Source organism: Durio zibethinus, chromosome 10, assembly GCF_047325235.1.
Source record: "Durio zibethinus cultivar Kanyao isolate XHJ-2024 chromosome 10, ASM4732523v1, whole genome shotgun sequence".
Taxonomy (NCBI): domain Eukaryota; kingdom Viridiplantae; phylum Streptophyta; class Magnoliopsida; order Malvales; family Malvaceae; genus Durio; species Durio zibethinus.
Genome location: NC_143171.1, coordinates 9,217,383 through 9,240,086, shown reverse-complemented (window position 1 = coordinate 9,240,086; position 22,704 = coordinate 9,217,383). Strand labels below are relative to the sequence as shown.

General features: G+C 37.6%; 1 protein-coding gene across 1 annotated transcript; it reads right to left on the bottom strand.

Annotated features, from left to right (window-relative positions):
- Positions 1-1,071: 1,071 nt before the first annotated feature.
- LOC111293126 (uncharacterized) lies at positions 1,072-22,615 on the bottom strand. The gene is made up of 35 exons (XM_022885878.2): positions 22,158-22,615; positions 21,322-22,046; positions 20,673-20,798; positions 20,504-20,589; positions 19,411-19,519; positions 19,184-19,279; positions 19,027-19,089; positions 18,879-18,938; positions 17,954-18,022; positions 17,031-17,112; positions 16,789-16,841; positions 16,607-16,705; positions 15,299-16,531; positions 14,101-15,102; positions 13,686-14,021; positions 13,105-13,363; positions 12,797-13,019; positions 12,309-12,699; positions 11,583-11,732; positions 11,252-11,473; positions 10,904-11,125; positions 9,841-10,494; positions 8,956-9,216; positions 8,515-8,862; positions 7,527-7,939; positions 7,013-7,442; positions 5,377-6,675; positions 4,793-5,053; positions 4,422-4,712; positions 3,851-4,327; positions 3,101-3,532; positions 2,592-2,870; positions 1,822-2,373; positions 1,519-1,728; positions 1,072-1,412 (listed from the first exon to the last, which is right to left on the bottom strand). Exons 1-35 carry the CDS (start codon positions 22,213-22,215, stop codon positions 1,293-1,295), a joined length of 11,691 nt encoding a protein of 3,896 aa, XP_022741613.2. The 5' UTR covers positions 22,216-22,615; the 3' UTR covers positions 1,072-1,292.
- Positions 22,616-22,704: the final 89 nt, after the last annotated feature.

The window sequence follows — 22,704 nt, the reverse complement described above, 5'->3', positions numbered from 1 at the left end:
TTGTCATCACAAGCATAAGTAGCCATCTTTCTACCATAAATAATGATATGGGTCATTGGGCATTTAGTTCCATCATATTTCTAGACCTTAAACTTGGGCAAAATTATAACATTTGATGCCAGGCAAAGGCAAAGCTCTAATACGTCCATAGACCCATAAATATCTATTCCCTCAATAGCCTCTCTTCTATAAGATCCATTTTTCTTTAGGAACTTGGATTTTCTACTGCTTCAAATTAATTTTCTTTCAATTTTTTTTGGTTTTTTAGGATCATCAAGAACTAAAACTAGTGTAGCCATTGATGGTATTCAGGATAAAAGTATGCACCAAAAAGTGGTATATCCCCTTGAGAATTTTATATATGGGCTTCTTCCATTATTTTTAAATTTTTTAACATTTCCATTATCTACGCTAAATCCTTTTTTATTTCATAAGGTGTTAGTGCCATCAAAATGTCATAGCAACAGTGTCCCACATAGCTTTAGCCATTGGAAATCGAATATAGTTGCCTATCAATTTTGGATCCATGGAATTGATCAACTAGCTTTTCACCATTGCATTTTCAATTCTCCATTTCCTGAAAGTGGAATCATTCTCTTAGGGTTATAAAAGATCCCCATTTATATATCCCAATTTGCTTTGCCGAAGATGTACATCTCGACAACCTGGGACTAAAGGCCATAATTGGTATCATCCAATTTAATACCAATTGTTGCTCCACCAAGTTCGTGACCTATTGCAGTTGATGTCTGATTCAACATCTGTAACATTTTAGAGGTCAAGTCTGCAAAGATTGAGTTCTCTTCTTGAGAACTCTTTATCAAAGAAGGTTTTTTCATTGCTCTCAATGATTTCACAGAGTTTTAGAATCTACGTTCTGTTAACCACCCCCCCCCCCCAAAAAAAAAAAAAAAACCCCATAGCCTAATAAAAAAAATTCTTGAATTAGAAGAAAAAAAACCTACAGGTGAAGGGGGGGAGGGGAGGGGGGCGGGTTTCTTTTTGTATGGATGCACAAACAAAATTTTGAGGATTTTGATTTGATAAAAATAACTTCGAGAAACCATAAAATGCGCAGCAAGAAATTGATAGTATCTACACGGTTTTTACTAAGTCACTGTTCCTTAGAATTGATATTACATGGAGATACCTTTTCCTGTTTCCAGATTTGGTGCCAATATCAAATCTGAAAGCAATATCTATATTTCTAAAACAGAATGGAAATGTGTACATTATTTACAAAATTCGGAAATGTATACAGACTGCAGAGTTAAACAAATAAAAGTACTTGATCAAAACCATGGATGCCATGTTGGGTCCATCATGCACAAATTCCTCGGCAGCAAAGCAGCATCAACTAACTCAGAAACACCCCTCTGTACCGACTGCGGTGGGTCCATTACATTCTCCTCCTGAATGCACCACAAACACTAGGCGTTTTAAGTCGACGGCCAAGAAAAAGGCAATGGAAAACATATAAAGAAAACAGAAACTTTTGGCACGCAGAACAAGTTTTACCTCTTCAGAGAAAAACTGTGGAGCTATTCCGCTGATCCGGCCAATAACATTCTCCACATTGGTAGTAACCTTATGTTTGAAGTCAACAGGGTTCAAACTACCCCCTCCAGCAGCAGCTGCAAGAGGCATCCCAAGTGGTCTCCTCCAAGACCATGAAAGCAGCTCATCACGGAAAAACATTGCTAAATGATACCATAAATGCTGAGTTTGCTGCAATGCATGGTCAAGGAGAAAAGGTGAATCAAAATTGTTGTCATTATGGTGTTTTCTTGGTTAGTTTTGACACGTGCTCAGAAAACTTACTTTGGGCGAGACTACAGCCTGTGCTGCAGCACACATTGAAGATACGATAAGGCCTTCCACGCCAAAATGAGAGAAGAATGCTTGCATGTTCCTTGTCAGGCGGAAAGGCACTGGTTCACTGAATTCAATCATTCCATTTGCATCATATGCCGGATGAAAATCTGTCTGGAATATTTTCCCCGTGTTTTTTGCAAATAAAATCTTATTCGGAGACCTTCCGCCAATTTGTAGCATGAAAGACATGAAACTCGACAGAGCTAATTGGATAGCAAATTGCTTTTTGAAAGCCCACATATGATTGCCACTTGGCAGGGTCTTGTACATGTACTGCGAAAAGATACCATCTGTTACATGATTTTTTGTTATATCATTATACGCTTGTAGGCGGAGATCTACGACAGCTTCAGGTGAAATTTGTCCCGATATGGCCTGGTTTAATTGCTCCTTGAAACGGGTAATGGGAAGATCTGCCTCTCGGTCATTCCTTGCACAGTGGTTTTCATACACCTCAAGGAATGTGCTGTACATCAAATCATCTTCAACCATGCGCACCTGTTAAAAGAATTGGTTATCCTTATATCTTGGAGGGAATAAAAAAGGAATAGTATGGTGAGAACAACTGCTAAGCAGGTCCAGTCTATAGAAACGGAGCAAAGTAAAATTTCATACATGTAGATACATGATACCTACAGAATAAGTATAATGGCTACAATAACAGAACCACAAAAGAAATCAAGGGGTTAGAGATTTTATCAGGCAAAACAAATCACCTGTGACCAAACAGGAATTATAATGGGAGTGTGAATGCATATATGGCGACGTCTAGATTCCTTGTGCTTATCAAACATTTGGTTCATTACTCGGAAAAGCTGCAATATACGTTCATCACTTCTAGCGTTAGGAGTCAAAGATGTCTGGACAATAAAATGTCGTTGAGAACCATCAGAGCCAATCAGAGTCAAACGACGAAAACTGCTTCCATGCCTTCGAACAATTGGTACATCAGCTCCAACCCGATCTAACTTCACTCTGTGGTCAGACGCAATTTCCTGGAGGTCCAAGAAATGATTAGTTTAACTGGATCAGGAACAAAGTGATTGGAAAGTTGCAAGTAAACTTTGGAACCTACACTGCATTCTTTTGAAAAATTCAGGGAAGTTTGATAATATAGATTGCATTCAGATAGTCCAGAAGACTAAAATGGAAATCTCAGGTTCATTTGTTGTGTTATACAACAAAAAGAGGACAGTGGCTAATATAAAAGAACTGATTTTGTTACCTGATCACCGAAATACTGCCCTGGAATCTCTACATCAACCACATGGAAGTCACGTAACACCCCGCTTTCCACCTCCAGCTTCAGAACAGCTGGATATCTGTCCTCAACATTGCTCTGGAGTATATTTTTCCAGTGTTTTAGTCTTTCAGTCAGTTCAGAAAGTGTGGCTGGAAAAGTAGCTGTACTTTCAGGATCTAGATCACGCTCAAAATCCTGCTTATATTCCCCAACAAAATCTACATGCTTGATAACAGCATCTGCAGAGAAGCAAGCCCTGCAAACACCAGAAAGCTCCTTCTTGAGAGATTGGGGAACTTCTGCAGTAGTAGCAGTTGGGTACTTGTAGCAGCGGTGCAGTAGTGCATTAACCACTGCCAGAAGTCTCTCCTCAGGCAGAGTAACAAATCTTGAACCGATTTCTGTTAAGAGAACCTGTGAAGAAATAAAGCCTTAATATTAACATCTAATTGACATCTACTGAATGTTATAGGACATAGAGCAAATATCACAGTTATTACCACATGGATTATCTATATAATAGTAATGGACAATCACTTTATAAAAATGCATGTAGAATAGTCATAAAACAGAACGTTACTCCCCTGCAATCAAGATCCACTCTTCCTTAATACTCATGAGATGTGCAACAATAAATTGAATTCCAGCTCTTTATGAAGCATACAGTATGTGTGCCAAATATGACATGCATCATAAAAGTAAAACAGAAAAGTTTGAAACAGAATTTCTCACCTCTAGTTCACCAGCCAAATTAGCATGCTTGCTTCTTAGGGCCTCCATTATATCCTTAGCAGCATCAAAAGCACTGGCAGCAGACGCAACCAAACCTAACGTACCATTACGCCTCATTGTGCCCTGCCCACCATCACTGATGCTTGAAGAACTTTGTTGCAGAGGTTGGTCATTTCCTGTGTGCATGCTGCTCTCTGTTACAGTGGATCGCTCAGGTTCTTGCCCATGAGAGTTCACCCCATCATGAGATCCAATTCCAGTACCAGATTGAGTTCCTTGATGAACTTGATTGTCTGGTGCTAAATTTCCTCCAGTATGACTCTGCACTCTAGCACTTCCATCAGCCAAGACAAGAGAACCAGAATTAGCACCAGAGTTACTATGTTGCATTCTTTGCTGAGCAATTCTGCCATGTTCCGATTTACTTGCAACATCACGACGCTCGAGCAAATATGTTCGGAGCCAGTAATATAGCGCCTATAGGGAAAGAAGTTAGAAAAGATTGCAAGAGTGAAATGTGTAACGCACACATAACATGATAATCATGTGGGTGAGAAGAATAAACTATTACCTGCGGACAAACAGTAGCAATTTTAAGAAGCACAAGTTTGCAATGAGGTGCTTCTGTCCTTTGCAAGGAAAGTAATAACTGAGGAATCCAAGAAAGCCAGATCCAGTGGGGACTTTGGTCCAAATACTTATCAAATGACCTCCCCACGGGTTCACTGGGAGTATCAAAGCTGAGTAGATATAGAACACGAGCTAGATGGCTTCTCGAATTAGAAACACTAAATTTAATGCCTTGAAGAAAGCAGCTAACAGCATATTCTAACCAAATCTCATCATGACTATCTTTATAAGCCTGTAATGTATAACAAAACATCAGGGCTATCTCAAATTAAACATTGAAATCTATAGCATGAAAAAGCAGACAAATAATACCATGTCACAATAATTTCCCCAGCTTATCCACCCCTTAGGCAAATCTTTGAAAAGAGAGATGGCATTGGAGTATGCAAGATTAGCCCCTTCAGAGTCATTTAATTTTAATAGGAAGTCCCCTCTAATGCGATAAATTTCTGCTTTGTGTTTCACAGGAAAATATTCCAGGTTAGTGCTGCTGATCAAATTGAGGCCACTAGTAAGTTCTCCTTTCATTTCAAGGCATGCCTTTGCCTGTTCTCTAATCTTAACAAAGGCCTCCTGTACATAGTTAAAGAAAATAATCAGTAAGAAACTTTCAACCACCTCCCATATCCTTTATCTTTCTCGTAAGGAAAAAGAATCAATTAGGTTAAAGAAAATAGAAAAATGAAAAAGAGCAATTCCACGCTCTGCAGTTGAAACTCATTCAGGATACTAAAACAAATTAAAATCATAAAAATAGGATCAAAAATCAAATTACACAAGTGGCTAACACAAAGAACACAAACTTTTAGGAAATTTAGTAGCTAAATAAGACCAAGAATAGATGCCAGGTCAATTGAGGTGAAAGCATGTGAATATGTTATCATAATATTTAGTACCTGCACTTCCATGGTTGAATGGCCATACATCTTTTCAAGTATCGTCACACATACATCGTAAAGGCCTTGCTTACGAGCAATATGAGCAAGCTTATTAACATTCCATGCCTTATCGCGGTAACCAAGATGATGAAGTTGCGGGTTTGAGGCACTAAACTCTTTGAATGCATCTATAACAGCATTATACATTTCATTCCTCCATTGGAGCAAATCATACCAGACAGTCATATTATCCCATTCATTTGGAGTTCTCAGCCTCCAAGTCTCAAGGATGTCCTTAAGATCAGCATAAAGATTTCCATGCACACCAACCACAGAATTACCAGAAAGTTTGCTTCCATTGGCAATGTCCAAAAGAATTCTGGCAGATTCTTGAACTTCAACTAATTGCTGAAACTGCTGCAGAAGAGGAACCCTGGCATGCACAGACATTTCAGGCAATTGCCACCAATGTTCTAAAGCGAGATCAACACCCTTCCCAACTATGTTTTCCGCATCCCCAACACCATTACTATTTCTATCATGGAGGGCAAAGAAAGCTTGAATAAGACGGAGTTTTGGAGTTTCTTCTACTTGAGCTTTAGGGATTACATGATCCTTCATGTACACCCAATCAGGTAACTTCCAAAGGCTATCAAGTAGAATTTCATAATTCTCAATATTCTTTCCAAAGTCTACCAATGCATCCCACTGGCTAAGTTGACCAGCACAATAAAGCCATTGCTCTTCCCAAAGACACATTTCAGCTTTAGGTACAGTGTTGTTGTATGTGCCTTGAGTTGCCTTAACCATAGCTTGATAAAAGAGGCTCTGAGCACGCTGCCAATAACCATGCTGAACTAGTGAAAGCCCAGCTTTAGTTTCTGCAGTGACTGACCTTTTCTTCCATAATCCACACCTCATATCTTCTTCATTGAGCAAACGATAAAGCTCAGCCAGAGACTCAGAACACTTTGTATCATTCATGAATAACATGACATGACTTTCCAGTAGAGCCAATGCAATATGCCATGCATTATAAGTTTTTCCTATATATTTAATGAGTTCGCTGGGCATTCTAGGCTGAGGGTGGCTCAATTGAAGCCCTTCCAATAGTGCTTGCACAACATTTGGTCTGCTGGCTTGCTGCTTCTTATGATAATCTTTAGATAGGAGTGTTATCATTGGTTTAGCTAGAGCAACCTGTTCTTCTTTCTGCAAGGTAACCCAGACAATAGGAAAGACCAACACCCACAAATGGTATGCAACATTTGCATCTATGTGAGCAAGCTCCCTCAAGGGAATAACAAGATCAGCAACCTGGACGAGAGAAAAGAAGTTAACTTTAAATGGAATATTTTTTTTAAATGGGATATTTATAAATCCAGAGAGTGCAGAAATCTTTCAGCATTAGGTAGCTGCACTGTTATGCCAATGCCAAGGGAATGTTACATCAGTTTTAACACCAACAAAAGGAAATAAACAATCAACAGAGGATGTCATCAATTGAAAGAGTCATTTAGAACAGTCCAGCAAACAGATATGGCTAGAAAGAAAAGAGGGAGAATATAAAGAAAACAGTGCAAATAGCTGAATTAATACACCTGTCATCAGCTCAAGGAACATTAAAAAATAAAATAAAAAAACATGTAAGAACCTGAAGCTTGCTCATTTCATTCAGAAATTGAGCATGTTTGAGAACAAGGCTCTCAAGTGTCAAAGGAGTTTCCTCAGAACCCTCTGGAACTTCAGTAACCTGATGCTGCATTCCAGAATTATCAGAAAGAGAAGAGGGAGCTACAAGTGGTAGAACCCTTGCAGAGTTAGGAGCAAGTGTAATAGGTTTATCCTCAACTAAGATTGCTAAAAGGAGATCAAGACCCTGCTTGAGCCAGAAGACATCGCTTAAAGCTTCCCAGTCCTGTATTTGGATGATATACTGCAACCTTGTGAACAAAGTCTTGCCAAGCGACTCATGATACAGGGAGAAGAATTTCATTCGAATTTCAGGATCTTTTGCCCGGAGACCTAGCATGAACTGCCTTTCCACCTTCTGAAATACCTCTTGACGTAGAGTCAGTGGATATCTGAAATTGAATCAGATCATAAAATTAAAATTCTAAGCAAATCATAATTCAAGTATCTAACTAAAGAATATAAAAGTTAGTTACTTGTTTGAATCAGCACAAATGCCATAAAGAAGCTCAAGATATTTTCTGTCCCACTCTGCCAAGGCATTGAGCTGGAAATTTTGCTTATCAACCTGTGAAAGCTTCTGAAGAAAAGAAACGATCTCCTTAGGAGTGAGAAAAGCATTAGAGGTGACTGCTGTGCCTGGCTTGCTGAAGTCATCTTCAACCCAACCTTTTATCACATCAACTATACAAAGAAGCACACTTGCATCAGTTCCCTTCTCTGAAAGCAAAGCATTCAAAATTTGAGTTACAGATCTCTTGCATTCTGGCACAAGCATGACCATTTCGCTAATAAGTTTCAAGACAGACTTCAGGTTGGAGATGACTGCTCCAACATCAGCACCTTGACGAGATGAAGTGACAGAACAATCGGGCTCTGTTCGCTGACCCTAAATATAAAATATATCTCAGTGAATGTAATCAAGCAAATGGTTTTAAGGATATAAGTTGATTTTCATGCAAATAAGATGTCAAAAGAAAATATACAACTAAAGCATAGAGAATATGGATGGTAATTCATGCAAATAAGATGTCAAAAGAAAATATACAAATAAAGCGTAAAGAATATGGATGGCAATTCATGCAAATGAAACAAAGAGATTCAATGGTTCTAAAGTTGGCATAACACCAAAAGCAAAATATGCATTAATACTGCTAGCACATGAAAATCAAAATAAAATCTATGGAAGAAATACACATTATACAAATATTCAAGGATATCACCCACCACTAGTCATTTCTTCAATATCTAACCTCAAATTACATCATTCATACCCAAGTAGCCAGTTTCATTAAACGTTATCAATTATCAACAGCAGAACATGAAGAAAACTGCATGTTAAGGGCAAAAAATTTGAAACCAAAGGAAATCAAACTACAAAACTAGACACATGCATACATTTTGTGTTTCTAGACCTATGCATGTATGTGTCTGTAGGTAATTAGAAACCAGGCAATGACATACTTGTCTTATGTGGGAGCCAGCTGCTGATCCCATATCACGTGCAAGACGTTGAAGGATACGGACCAAGATGAACGGATCAATGAAGCTCTTTTGCACCTCCATCAATGTCTTAATGACAAGGAGCACAAAGCTAATTGAATTTGCCGAGTTATCTTCACCAGATGTTTGAGGAGATGTAACAGTAGTGATGTGCTTCTGAATCAGCTCATCCACTTTTTGATACAAAAGCTTTACATCTGGGGGTGTAGCACCCGCATCCAGAGGAAAAGCAACGAAAACCATTTTCAACAAGGAGCACAATGACTTTCCAGCGTCTAACATTTTATACTTGAAGCAAGGTTCAAGAATCTGAGAAAGTTGTAGCAACAATGACAATTACAAAGTAAAAGGTCAGTCAAGGCCTGATTTATAAAGGAATAACCATATTGAGCAGGAATATACCTGGGAAATCTGATTGATGTTATTTCTAATGAACAAATGTGGCTGTTTCTCTAAAACCTTGTTCATGACATCCAAGCCTTGTGCAAGAGCCGTGGAAGGGTCCTTCGATTGAGATGGCTGAACACTGCTTAGTAGCTTTTCTAAATAATTGAACTTGACATTGGCAGTTGGCCACACCTCCAAAGCTTGTGAAAGCAACTCTAAAGCTTGTTTGTACATAGTACTTGCTTCCTTTTCCTTGGGCTCAATTACTAGAGCAACCTATTTCCATTGCAAATTTGAAAGCTTTATTAAATAATGTTAAGTAAAATCATGTGAAATGAACTAAAAAATCATAATTTTCGGATGCATACAAGATATGTTGCAAAACCATATTAAGCAAACAAAAGGCCAAGAAGAATGATAGCCTTGGCAATAAAACAAAATGATGCCAAGTAGAATTTGCACTAATTTTCTAAAATTCATCTTGGAAATACACCATGTTGGCACTCATGCCAAGCAAGTGGTCACATATCACCAAGTGTTTATGGATATGGAATTCTTCTTTCCACATTCTTGGAAGATTTATTCATTTATTTGGTAGATAAATATTCTTGAAGAACATTTGTTAAACTCATTTGCAATTAGGAGATGGATTCAAACCTCAACAGTTAATGAAAGTTAATATAATCTGGTTAAAGTTGCATGTAAAGTGAAGTTGGTAATCCACACATGAAAGAAATCAATGAACAGTACTTATTGGGTCAAATAATTTGATGAATCATCATTAATATTTATATTTTCAAGAAGCAGAAAGCAGCTCATTAGGTTAGATAGCTATTCCAAGGAAAATTCTTAAGAGAGAACAAGCTGAACTTAAAAGCACAAGTCGAAAGAAAGCCTCACTCGTATTAAAAAATTGATAATCATCTCTTCCATGGCAGCATTTGGCTTAAATTCTTCATCTGGTTGGCCAGCACATCCTGGGGTTTCTATGTTGGGAATTGATGAAGCAGCACCAGGTGACATGACACAGAGGGATTGAAGACCAGGTTCAACTTTAACCCTCTTACTTGGATCTTCAGGGAATGTAGAACTATCAACTGGACGCTTAGGATCAGCACTAGCAGAAGCAGAGTTAAACCCATCACCAATCTGACTGGGAACATCACCTTCACTCACGACTTTCATTTCATTTTGCCGCTGTCTTTCCCAACCAACCACCAATCCAGCAAGTTCAATAGCAAGACGCCTATTTTCGGCTGTAGTGTTATATGGCAACCCAAGTCGACTGAGAGAATTCACCATCTGAGGCACAAATTGTGCTCTGCAACCGTAGAATAAATCTGAATGGCGAACAATGAGCTGGAAAATGTGAATCAAATTAGGGATTGAATGACCTTCCTCAACCAAGATCTTCTTGGTGTATCTTATCCAGATTGGCATGCGAGAATCCCCAAGAGGTAACCTTCGTGGTAGAGCTGGCATTAGAATATCAAGGGCCTGCTTGACCAACATTTTATTCTCCGGCTGGTAAGTTCTAAGGAGTGCAACAAAAACCTACATTCTAAGTCCATATCAGAATATTTTCATATATAACAATTTAATAAAGATAAAAAGAAATGTTCAGTACAAACATTAGTGAGTTTGCATGTGCTCAGATTTGCAAATATTCAGTGGATGCAGGTAAAATAACTACATGTTGCAATTTAACAGACAGCATTGTCAGTTGGCTTATGACGTAAAAAGGAAGAGGAAGGACTTGGGCAGCAAAGGTGATTATCTTAGTACCTTTTTTCTCTGGTCCAGTAAAACGCATTATAAACCGAATCAACAGCCAATTCAAATATGCATAATTATCCATAAGTTCTATCTTCTAATTGGTTTACTATGAAATATCAAAAACTCACACCAAGATAAACAAGTATCCAATTATGCCGCTCTTTTGCACCAAAAGTCCTGCAGGTACCTGAAGGATAATTTTTTCTGGGGCCTGATAGGCCTCCAGGAAGTGGCAGACATTCACAAATGCCCATTGCTTACTAGCACTATCTTCACGTTTGAGATGATTCCAGCCAAATTTTATTAGTTCTTTTCTGTGATGAACAAGGTCAATCTGGAGATATTTAAGAAGCAAAGTGGCAAGCTGCAGAAGCTCTATCCTCAAAGGCTCATCATATTCAGCAGAAACCTGGAACAGAGAAGTAGAATGTGTTAAAATTAAAGTAAAAAGGCAAAAATCATATCTGTTATGAAAAAATAAAAGCGATAAGAAGGTGCTATTAATCAAATTAAGAACAGAGATTTAAAAGATCACCTCTTCTGGAGGGTCAAGAAGCTTGTCAACAATTGTTTTAATAATACCAGGATCAACAACATCCCAGCTTTGGCCATTCTGGAAGGCATGAGCAAGCATTGGAAGAATGAGCATTTGCATCACAACAACCAAATGATCATGACCAAGTTGTTTTGCTTGGAAAAGGATCAAAAAGTGCAACAGAAGTGCTTTTTTCATGTTGGGTGGGTAACCTTCAGCAACCTGAAATTGAGGACAGCCACTTATTACACTGTCGACCACATAAACAACAAAACTAAAAATCATTTATAGTGACAAATAATAAAAGAATATTATAAAAAATAATTAATACCTCGATAATGTGGAACTCCTTCAAGAAAGTATAATCAATGCGACTATGAAACAAGAAGATTGAAAGGATATCAAAAAGAACATTAACTTCATTTTTGTCATGTCGTAAATAATTTAAGAAGCACTTGACAAGCCATTTGCTTTCTTTCACCTGTATTTAAGAAATAATAATTATCAAATATAGATTGAGGGCCACATATGAATTGACAACCACAACAAAAGCAGAGACCTTTCCAACTGAAATCACAAAATGTATAGATGAACAGCAAATACGAAATGAAAGTGCAAACAGACTGAAGACAACAGCAATTTATAAAGATGCAACCAATTTCTTCTTTACTTTTTTTTTTTTTGGATAAATGCAACCAATTTCTTCAATAAAATTTATGTGGAAAAAAAAAGTATTTGGAATGATTTTAGGGGTTAAAATGATCTACATAGCACTTGCAACTTAACATCCATAAAACATAAATAGAAGCACGCATCTAATCCTTAAGCCTGCTAATTAGGTTACACAGACACAGAGAGCCAGAGAACAGCAGACCAATAGACAAATGTAATCAAAATATCTGGTGTTCTTACAATTCAAAAGATTAGAAAAATCAATTAAAAAAAATTAATTTGAGCATAGAATAAGGTGAATGAACAGAACCTGAACTTATTTTGTTAAAATTACCAAGTAACATGAAGTGTCATATGCTTGTACCTAAAGTTAGATTGAACTTACTTGCACAAGGTTCAGCTCCTGTTCATTCTGTAGACGAGATATTCTTGCAGGGGATTTCCAAACAATTACCAAAGTATCAAAAACAAAACGATTACTTTGTAGCCAGCTAGGTATCAACTTTACCAATGTTTTAATAAGAGCAAGCCCCTGAAAATAAGCATCTGAAGTTGCACCAGAGGTTATAGGTGGTAAATTAGAAGTATCAGGCTGAGAAGTAACAAGCCCTTCGTTGCCCATTAAAGCAGCAGCTGGAGTTGAAGATCCAGAAGTCATTGATGCTTCAGTTTTGGATACAAATTCAGGAAATGCACTAGCAAGTATCTTCTGTGGTGACTTTGCAAGTTCATCTCTCAAAGGTTGACCAGCATCTGATCGTATTATGTACATAAACCTAGAATGTACAACATAAAATGGAGGAAGAAAAAAATTACTTAACTGATTTATGACTGGATAGATATTAACAGCATAACCCAGAATCATAACCTTACCGTCTGAAATATTTTGGCTCACTTAATCGAGCAAGGAAGTAATCAACAGCAAGTGTTGCATATCTATTTAAGAATTTGGTAAGAGGAAGACGATATGGACTGTTAATCTCACTATATACTTGAACTGGGGAAAGAGCCCCCTCCAAATCAATAGTCAACGTCACAAGTTCATCAAGAAACTTTGATGCAGCTTGAGGAAGCAAATGAAACAGTTCAATAATAGCTGCATAAACAAGGAAAAATTTTAAATAAATACATGTATATATACACGTTTAGCATCCTAGTAGAGAAATTTTAAAATTCATCACCTGCAGCAATTTTTGGCTCTTCACCAGCCTTCCATGACTTCTGACTCTGAGCAAGTTTTTCTGGTTCCAACCATTTCTTAAGGTGCTCCAACAATTTGCCACCTAAAGTAACGTTAAACCAATTAGATAAAAGTTCAAGCAGGCGTGCCAGACCTTGCAGAAGAGGCATGCTGAGATTCTTGGTGTGTGCCAAATTGACAAGGATAGGCCTGAGGCTGCTCTGTAAAAGCTCTTTGGGCATCCTCTGTTGATTAATAACCTGAATAAAGACAAAATTTAGAAATATTTACTGACAAGTAGCAACCCAGTACCTGAGCATTTGGCAAAACATAAGTGCATGTATCCCCATGCTCAAAGAACCAGAATCGAATTCCACTTACACCAAACCAAAGATTAAAAAAAAAAAAAAAAGCAACCCAAGGTATCAAAAGAACAATGTCTTCAACCATCCACTACACTTCTTGAACAGTTAGTGTGACTTTGATCAGATTGTTAATGCAACATGTCAGGAGTAACTTAAACCTTACATAAGTCCAGTAAAGCATCGAAATTGACAACTATACCATAGAAGTTCAAAATACCTGTCGTAAACCCTCCTTAGCAACAGCAACAATTTCTGGCGTTCTACAGGTCAAAGACTTGAAAAACATGGCAATGATCTTAGCACGTAATTCTGAATGATTTGGAGTTCTGAAATCTGCCCATGCCATTGTGGTACAGAGTAGTTCAATACAAGCTGTTCGAAGCTTATTTAGTGATGTGGCTACTTTGGGGTTCATGAACTTCACCACCCAGACATTTTCATCAGCCTCAGCTATTTGCAGCGCCTCTTGAAGAAAATTCACCAATTCCGGCGTCAACTTGAGAAGAGGGGGCCTTAAGGCCAAGCAGAAATTCAAAGCCGTAACTGTTCCAACCTATAAGCCATTTAAAAAAGTTAGAAAGTAAGGGGAAAATTGAAAGAAGAGAGATCATATAACAAGACACCATGATTACCTGCTGATCAATAGTCTTAGCTCGAAGTGGCCGCACTATAAGAGGATGGAGCAATGGCTGATGCAAAGGCTCCAGGAGCTCAGATATCTCACTGCCAGTCCTACTTGCTAAAAGTTGCAAACAAGACTGCACATTCTTTCTAACAATGATAGACACATTTGAATTGAACAATTCTGAAGCAAGAAAATCAACCACTGCTTGAAAACTTTGTCTGCGCGGCACATTGTTTGCTTCATCAACATTATTCACCACTCGAAGAACCTGTGTAAGCACCTGACTTGTCTCTTCCTGCTCTTTGCTAGCATAAATAGGTAACCTTTTAAGAACATATACCAGACCGCGAACAATTCTATCCTGGAAAAGGCACAGAGTCTCAACAGTGACCTTTCCGACTAAAGCACCAAGACCCATAACACCTCCCATTTGTGCTTGCCATGTACTTCCATAGCAACAATGCAGAAGCCGAGGCAGAAGTTGCTCAAAAACTGGGATGCGAACACTTGGAGGTGGAGAGTATACAGGATTCATTGATGGACTAGAAACAATCATAGGAGTACCTGGGCCCCCTCTTGACATCAGCATGTCAGCATGTTTTGAACGAGCAAGGAACAAGAGTGTTTCAGCAAACACATTTAAAGCACTAAGAGCAGCTTTTGCATGGAGCCTGTTTTCATCTGCTAGCACATCAACTAAAGCATCCAAAAAGATTAAGGGGTCCAGCTCTTTCAGGTTAGAAGAACTGCTACTTTTTGACCGGGAACTACTATTTGCATTTGATGATAACATTGGACCAGCTAGAGAAGAAGATGCAGTTGAAGCATTCGCTGATGACTGATCAATATGAAATGTCATAGCAAAATGGCGGCAAATGTTGACAACAAAATCATCCTTGGGATCAATCAGATCTGGTTCTGCACTGGCTGCAACAATGGTCATTAATAAAATCTTGAAAACCGACTTCTCAGCTAAAAGTTGGGTCTTTGTCTTTACACCCAAGTCACTCTGCAAGATGATACCAATTGTCATATCAAGTAGGATAAGATTTTAATCAATGATAGCATTTCCTCAAATAACTCTCTACAAATTCAAAGAAACAAATGATAGACACAAGAATGCATGAGATACAACCAGTAGCAATAGCAGTGGTATGCAGTTCTTATTAATATAGGATAGAATGGCATAATGTCTCAAGTCTAACCTTTGCATCTGTTGTCTCAGACCTGCGCCAAGACATATCAACACTGGAAACCAAATAAGTTAATAAGTGCTTTGGTGTATACCCTTCATCTGAAACATTGCCTGGCAGGTTAAGCTGAGATGATAAGCAAACACAAAGGAATTTCAAAGCCTGCTTTCTGTAAAAAGAATCCACGCCAGCATCTTTGTGCATAACAGCTGCAACAGCAAGATTTATGCATCTGTCCAACGGAACTAAAAACGGGGTTGATGGCTCAAAAGTAAGAATCAAGCGAAGCCCATGCTCTGGATTCTCCTTGCACTCAAGTGCTAGAGGCTCTTTGAGAAAACGTCTATTACGACCACCTAATTTACCAAGGAGTTGCAACGCTTTCCCACCCCAGGGATAGGGTGAAGGCCTCAAATGAGACCATAGAGCTAAAATCACCTCTGACATCACATTAGCCATACTAGGTTCCAGGAAATCAGGATTTAAACTATCCACCCAAAACTCAAGTGTTCTTAAACCTAAGCTAACAAGGTCATCACTTCCTTTGAGACACATTACAAGAGGCCTCATTAGCCGAGGAAGGTAAGGTAACAAGGAGCTTAAACGTGCAGGCAACGTTAAGCAAAGCTCCAACAAAAGGTCCCTCATGTCTTCAGCAGTTGGACCTTCAAGCATAGTTAGAAGCATATTTAGGCAAGGTTGCAGCATAGGAATTAAGTCTCGCAATAGGAGCTCGAATTTGCATCCTGCAAGCGCTCTAAACATTGTATGAAGAAGTTGCAGGTAGCCAAGAGGCTTCTCAACTTCAGTAGCATTTTTCATGCAAACTTCCATGATTACAGGCACATGAGGTTGCAAAATACGCTCAAAATCTGTAGGTGCTTTCGCAACAGCACCAAATATGAACCTAAAGAGATGCAAAACCAGTTTGGCTGCAGGTGTATCTGGATGCTTCAAAGCATCAAGTTTGCTGCTTACAAGAAAATTAACCAAAACATCTGCAAATGGCCGATAAACCTTGGGAGTTTGCAAAAGAGTAGAAAATATATGAACCAGCTGATTGTTGGAAACCATGCATTCAAAAAGCTCTGGCATACACAACGAGAACATGTCCATTAGATCTCGAGCTTCCATAATGGCCAAAATCTGAGAAAATAGTTGAAGCATTTCCCTTTCCTCATCTTTCTCCTTGAAGAGGGCTAAGCAATGTACACCACTTTTTAAAACACCAGAAGCTTTCCACACCTGCCAAAATCAGAGTCACAAGATGTCAATCATGCCTAGAAGACCACATTAGATGTAATCATCTTGGTATAATACCTCATCTTCTCTTAATCCTTTAAATGGTAGAGGAACTGGCAAGTTAGAACTTGATGAAACAAGAACTTGCGGATGTGTTCCATGAGTAGAAGATGAAACCTAAATAGTTGAAAACAATAACATGAGATAATAGAAGTTTTCAGGCAAATGAGAGATAGAAAAAAAAAATGAGAATATAAAACCTGTGGCCGCGGCAAATGAGCATGAGTTATACTCCATATGATGGTCTTCATCCCTGTGAATGCATCCAGCCAAGGATTAAATATCTTTTCTTCTTTTCTTTTTATTTTTCTTTTTAGAAGGGGGGGAGTATAAACAACTAACTTGAGAAAAGATATATATTAGCAGAGTAGCAGCAAAGCCTCTAGAAAATTAAGCAAAATAACCATCAAACACTGCATGAAAACTAAAGGAGATAACCTACCCACAACCAAAGTCCTAATTAGAATTTTACAGTCACTCACTTCCTTAGAATGCTCCACAGGTACCTGCAAATTCAGAACTGCCTGCAAGAACCAAATACATCAAGATCAAAAGAATCAAAGAGAACTCATAAGGAGCATAGTGTAGTAAAGACTACAAGATCCAAAAGTCTCAACTGGAACATTCAAAAAGTTTTCATTCCAACTTAACGATAGCTTGTCAGCATTGGCAATAAAAGGGGGGAATAAGATTTCAACTTCTAAATAATTTCAAGAAAAACTACTCAGACCCAAGAAATCATGGAAATTTTGGAGAAATGCTCACACAAAACCAGATCCTAGACCAAAGCCATTCTTTTCAATATTGAACCAGTTTTCATTTATTAAATTCATTTACTGGCCATGATACCTGTGTGGTACATGAATCTAGTTTCCCATTCTCTTATGAATTTCAGTCACTTAAAATTTGGCAAAATTATTAAATGGAAAATTACAACTCTTTTTGATGCATTATGGGCCTAACCTTCAAATTATCACTTCCATGGTTAATGAAAAATGATAATGAATTTTCTAGCCTGAATTCCTTAACTAAAGCATAATATATTCAATTCAAACAGCTGTCCAGATGGAAACATCCAAAAATATATATATATATATAACAGCAAGCGATAAATAAAACTTGTAATACAAACCATAAATTTATAAATTCATAATAAAAGGAAGTCTAACATTCTTATAGTACGATGGATGATAGCAACAGCCTAGACAGCTCACACTGAGTGAAATAAATACATTGATACCATGATCCATGCTTGATTATCAACAAAACATGGAATACATGGGAGATCAAGAGGAGTGTCAGCACTTGAATTATTGACTAGCGAAATAAAGAACTTGAAAGAAATTTAGAAGTGTTGGAAAAAACCTGGACAGGAAGCTCAAGCTTTGACCTCAATGTAGGGCGATCTTTTCCCTCTTCACCCTCCTCCAGCAACTATCAATAAACAACAGAAATACATTAATACAGTAAATAATCTTGAGAAAAAAAAAGGGATCAGATGAAAAGCCAAAAGGTAGTTAATCCCACGAAATAATCAGAAACAGCCTTTTGGAGAAATGAAATATCCGGAAATTTAGAAAAAGCCCAATAGGATCAATCAATCAGAATTCAGAAATGAAGTCAAAGAAAGAAATACATCAAAGATAGTAAGATGAGAGATAGATACATAGAGGCCATCATCCAAATGAATAAACAACCATGTAATAGTTGATCTTATTTTCACTCAATCTGTAAAATGTAACATTATCCTAATAAGCCATTGGGAACCATTCTTATACAAAAGGACAACAAAGAGAATTCATTTGATCAAATAGAGTAAGAAAGTTAACAGCTCACAAAAATGTCATAACCTATCAACTAAAACCAAGTTTCTTTGCTAATTTCCCGATGCTTCTTGGGGCACCAAAAAAAGACACATTATAACACAAAGCCATAGAAGACTATTCCTTTAGATGGTCTAGTGCATAGAAGATTCAAATTTCGAACCTCCTCTTTGGAGGAAATGAATCTGACTACCACTAGATGATGGCTAAGCACCTAACAAGCCACACTTATAAAAATCAGATGAGAACATCAGAACTAAAAGAGATAGTGTTACACAGCGAAAACCACATGCATGTGCACGGAACGTTTTACTGGCAGCTAATACTGGCCAGTCAACCCAAACAATAAGAAACTCAATTCCTTGGATGTAATAGTAAAGCTGTTAAAATAAAAGTGCTTAGTTGCAGAAGACCACTTTTCTAGATTAAAGCTAAGTCCTATATTAAAATTCGGCAATCATAGTTACCTGAGGAATGGTGCGTTTGAAAGTACTAAATTTCCCAACAAAAGCATCCAAAATACGCCCCTGAAGAAAAGCAAAGATGCAAAAGAAAATTCCATCAAATGAGTCCGTTCCAGCTAAGCTAACAGAAAAGTTACATAAAACCTCGTACCAATAAAACCCGTGCTTCATCCATTGATGGCTGGTCGACCCCTTTCTCAAAAATTGGTTCCACCTAGGAAATTCATGACAGAGTCAATGGCAAAACATGAGATAAATCCATCACTATACATATAAGAACATAGAAGTAATAGAGTTAGAAAATGCACCAGATTTAACATCAGCCGCGCACAAGTCGTATGAATGCCAAGTGACAATGAAGCATCATGCATATTACTTGAGAACAAGTAAATAATTCGTGACAACTGAAGCAAGAAAATAAAGTTTAACAGCATCAGAATGAAAAGCCCACTTGACCCATCACTATCTTTAAACCTATAACAAGAAGAATGAGAGAGAGAGGAATTCAGATAAAACCCTGATCTGAGAACCACACCTGTGACAGGGAAAGGTCCCCCCTGACATGATGAACAATCTCTGCAAGGAGACTATATGCCAATGGCCTCAAAGTCTCAAAGCAAGCTCGCCCGGTTCCAACTAGAACCCTGAAGTAAAACAGAAGCAAAGTAAAGAAATCAAATGCAAGGATCAGCAATGAGTTTCTTCAACATTTGAATCGGAATGATTGGAAGAAAGCAGACACATGGGTCAAAGCATATGATTTTTAGCTATGCAATTTTTGTGCAAATTTATAAATTGACAATCAAAGCTAAAGTACGACCAAACTCGCCAGCCTAGTTGGTGCATTACACATGCTTAAAGGCAAAACAAAAACTAAAAAAGATACATTCAGGCAAATGCTATTTCTAGCCAAAGCATCCAAGAATAATAAAGTTTGGAGACATTAAGGGGTGAAAGTTCATCATCATGAATACATATGGTATCGTAAATTGTTCTAAAACATAAATAGAATATTCGAAGCTTTAAGGAAGCTATTAAATGGTCTGACCAATCATACTGTCAAACAAAAATTGTAGGTTGCAAAACAATTACACTGAACAGAACAATGTAAAGAGTCCTCTCAGATTTTTGGGACTTAGAGACTAAATTCGTTACTACAATGAGTGTATCCTTCAAATATACTAGAGCTCTAGAAAGACAGATCCTTCTTTTAATCTTTAACCTTTGCTACAGACAGTAGTTGACAACTACTGAAAATTGAGTCGTGCTAGTACAGCATGCCAATCATCAAAAAGTTTCTGGAACTGACATCAGTACTAGGCAGTTCTTAAAAATTAAATCTATTATTTGACCGTGATTAATCCTGAGTTGCTTAAGACCTGCTTGAACCAACACTAGTACGACTGCAAAATTGACATAGAGGTTGCAATATGTTTTCCTTTTTTTCTTTTCCTCTTGGAAATTTAATTGCTTCTCATTATAACATAATGCCAAAAACATAGAGAAAGGAGACTATCACTCGCTCAATCTCTCATTAACAACAAGTTTGAGAAAATAAGATCTTTATCATGTCTTAATGATTCATCTTGATGTGACAATACAGATAAAGGGGGAAACAAAACCTTTACCTCTCTTCCAATAGTGTGTCAAGCAAAGGAAACAAACCCCTCTTGAAATCTGTGCCCAATACATGCTTTAAAGCAATCAACAACTCCTGCATTCAACACAATCATGCATCAAAATTTTAAACTAGAACCAAAATTGAAAAATGAGAAAAGAAATTAACATACAACTTGCCTTTCTAATGGATACAGAGTCAGAACATGTAACAAGTAAATTCACAATGCTTTTGCATATGCTTTCTTCATGAGGCCTGATATAATCAGCAAAGCTCTTCAAGAGGTATGTTAAAAAGGAAACTGTCTGCAATAAAGGAGAAAGAAAATAAGGGAAACAATAGAGTTCATTCAAAGGGAAAAGAAAGGGCTTAATATAACTAAATCACTGGGTTTCTTTCTATCTCAAATGAAATGATTTGAATGTATAACCAAACATGGTAAATTTGGGAGAATGGCACAAGAAGAGTGTTCAAACATGTTTATAGAACAAAGAGTTTCAAAGATCAGTACTTAGAAGAACACTGGAAAGCTAGAGCCTTTTTACATCCTCAAGCAAAAGGGCCACGGCAATTTCTGTTTTCATTTCTATTATCTTCAAAAATACTTATCTGATTCAAGGACAAATTCAAAAACAAGAGCAAATCTTTACACATCAAAACAAAATTGAGATTTAACCAACACTTCAAAAACAGATATGCTCTCAAACAACCCAACCATGCTCTTCTCTATCTAGAGCATCGCCTTGAACTACATTAATACAAATTATTTTACTATGTAGAAAAACAACAATTGAAACAACAGAGAGCATGAGATAAAGAATCACACACCTTAACCTGTGCACCTTTTAACTCAAGGAAATGAGTCTTCAAATGGGTAGGAACCTTTTCAGGCCCAGGAACTGATATTGCAGCAACCATCAAAGGTAACAAATGAGGAATATTAGTTTGTACAAGACGACTATACAATTGAAACAGAAACATAACTACAAGTGGACTCTCTGTAACTATCTTGAATGACCGCGTACTGGGATTCAACTGCCCATTCCCAACATATCCACTGGAAGTAAGCCCTTGATCCGAAGCTGAAGAAGTATCCATAGGTTTCATATCTACTTCCATTGCCACCACAGCATTATCAAAGAAATGGCTAACCGTCAACCTAAAATTCTGGTAAATCTTGCAAACAAAATCTAAAAACGGTTGAACCTCATGTTCTAAAGCAGGCCTAAAATTCCTAAAAAGATCGAAGATAATTCGAATACAAATTAAGCCATTTTCTTCATTATCAGTAGTTAGCACTTGCATAGCTACTTTTAAGAGGTCTTGAACAAAAGGTCGAAGAACTTCACTGTGAGGAAGTCTATTAAGAATTTCCACCACAATATTTCGCAGTTTGTGCTCCGGATTGTCAGTGAATTGAGGCTTTGTAATCTTTAACAGGACAACTGAGAAGGCTCGGAAGTAGCATTTGAGAAAATTTAAGTACTCAGCAGTGTGAGCTATCTCGAGACTGTCTCTAACCTCAATTGCCATTTGTAACCTCGTCTGAATTGCTGTTTTCAAACAAGAACACACAAAATTACAATGAAAAAAATAATATTTTTCAACATTTTCATACATTTTAACAGAGCAAGAAAATGAAGAGAGTGAGAGAAAGGGAGTACGGAGGTCAGGTTCGACGAGATGAAGAGAGTGTTGCTCGAAATTCTGAATAGGACTCATGGTTGGAGAAAAAACCCTAGCTTTTTTAGGGTCTAGCTTTCTAGGGTTTTCCCACACAACATTCACTCTTCTTTCTTCTTTCTTGTTCTCCTTTCTTCTACCCCTCTCTTATTCACAACTGAAAAATGAAAAGCCCCTAGTTAAGGCTGAATTGTGCCTCTTGCACGCTCATAGGTTTAAGGTGGTTTTGGGATAAAAATTGGAAATTTAGGGTTTTGAAATTGAAAATAATTTTCGAACCAGTAGAGAAAATTTCAGTTTGTGATTTTACTGGTTACGTTCCCTCCCTTTCTCCATTGTTTTTTGTTTTTATCATTTTTCTCTCAGGAAACTCCAAGACTCGCAGATAAACGAAGTTGGGATTGGGAACAATTCTTTCCAGTACAATCTTGCAATTGCCGAATCACAGTAAATATGGGGATTTATTTATCGACCTAATTTTTCTTGACCAGTGCCGCGGAAATCTTGGGCCAGATCTTAATGGACCAG

What these genes read in the sequence shown, in the direction of transcription:
- LOC111293126 (XM_022885878.2), bottom strand. Translation starts at nt 22,215, where the DNA reads ATGAGTCCTATTCAGAATTTCGAGCAACACTCTCTTCATCTCGTCGAA. An exon ending in TAAAAGGTGCACAGGTTAAG is followed by an intron (nt 20,799 to 21,321) that starts GTGTGTGATTCT and finishes CCTTTATTGCAG; the next exon opens with ACAGTTTCCTTTTTAACATA. An exon ending in GGGACCTTTCCCTGTCACAG is followed by an intron (nt 19,280 to 19,410) that starts GTGTGGTTCTCA and finishes TTCTTGCTTCAG; the next exon opens with TTGTCACGAATTATTTACTT.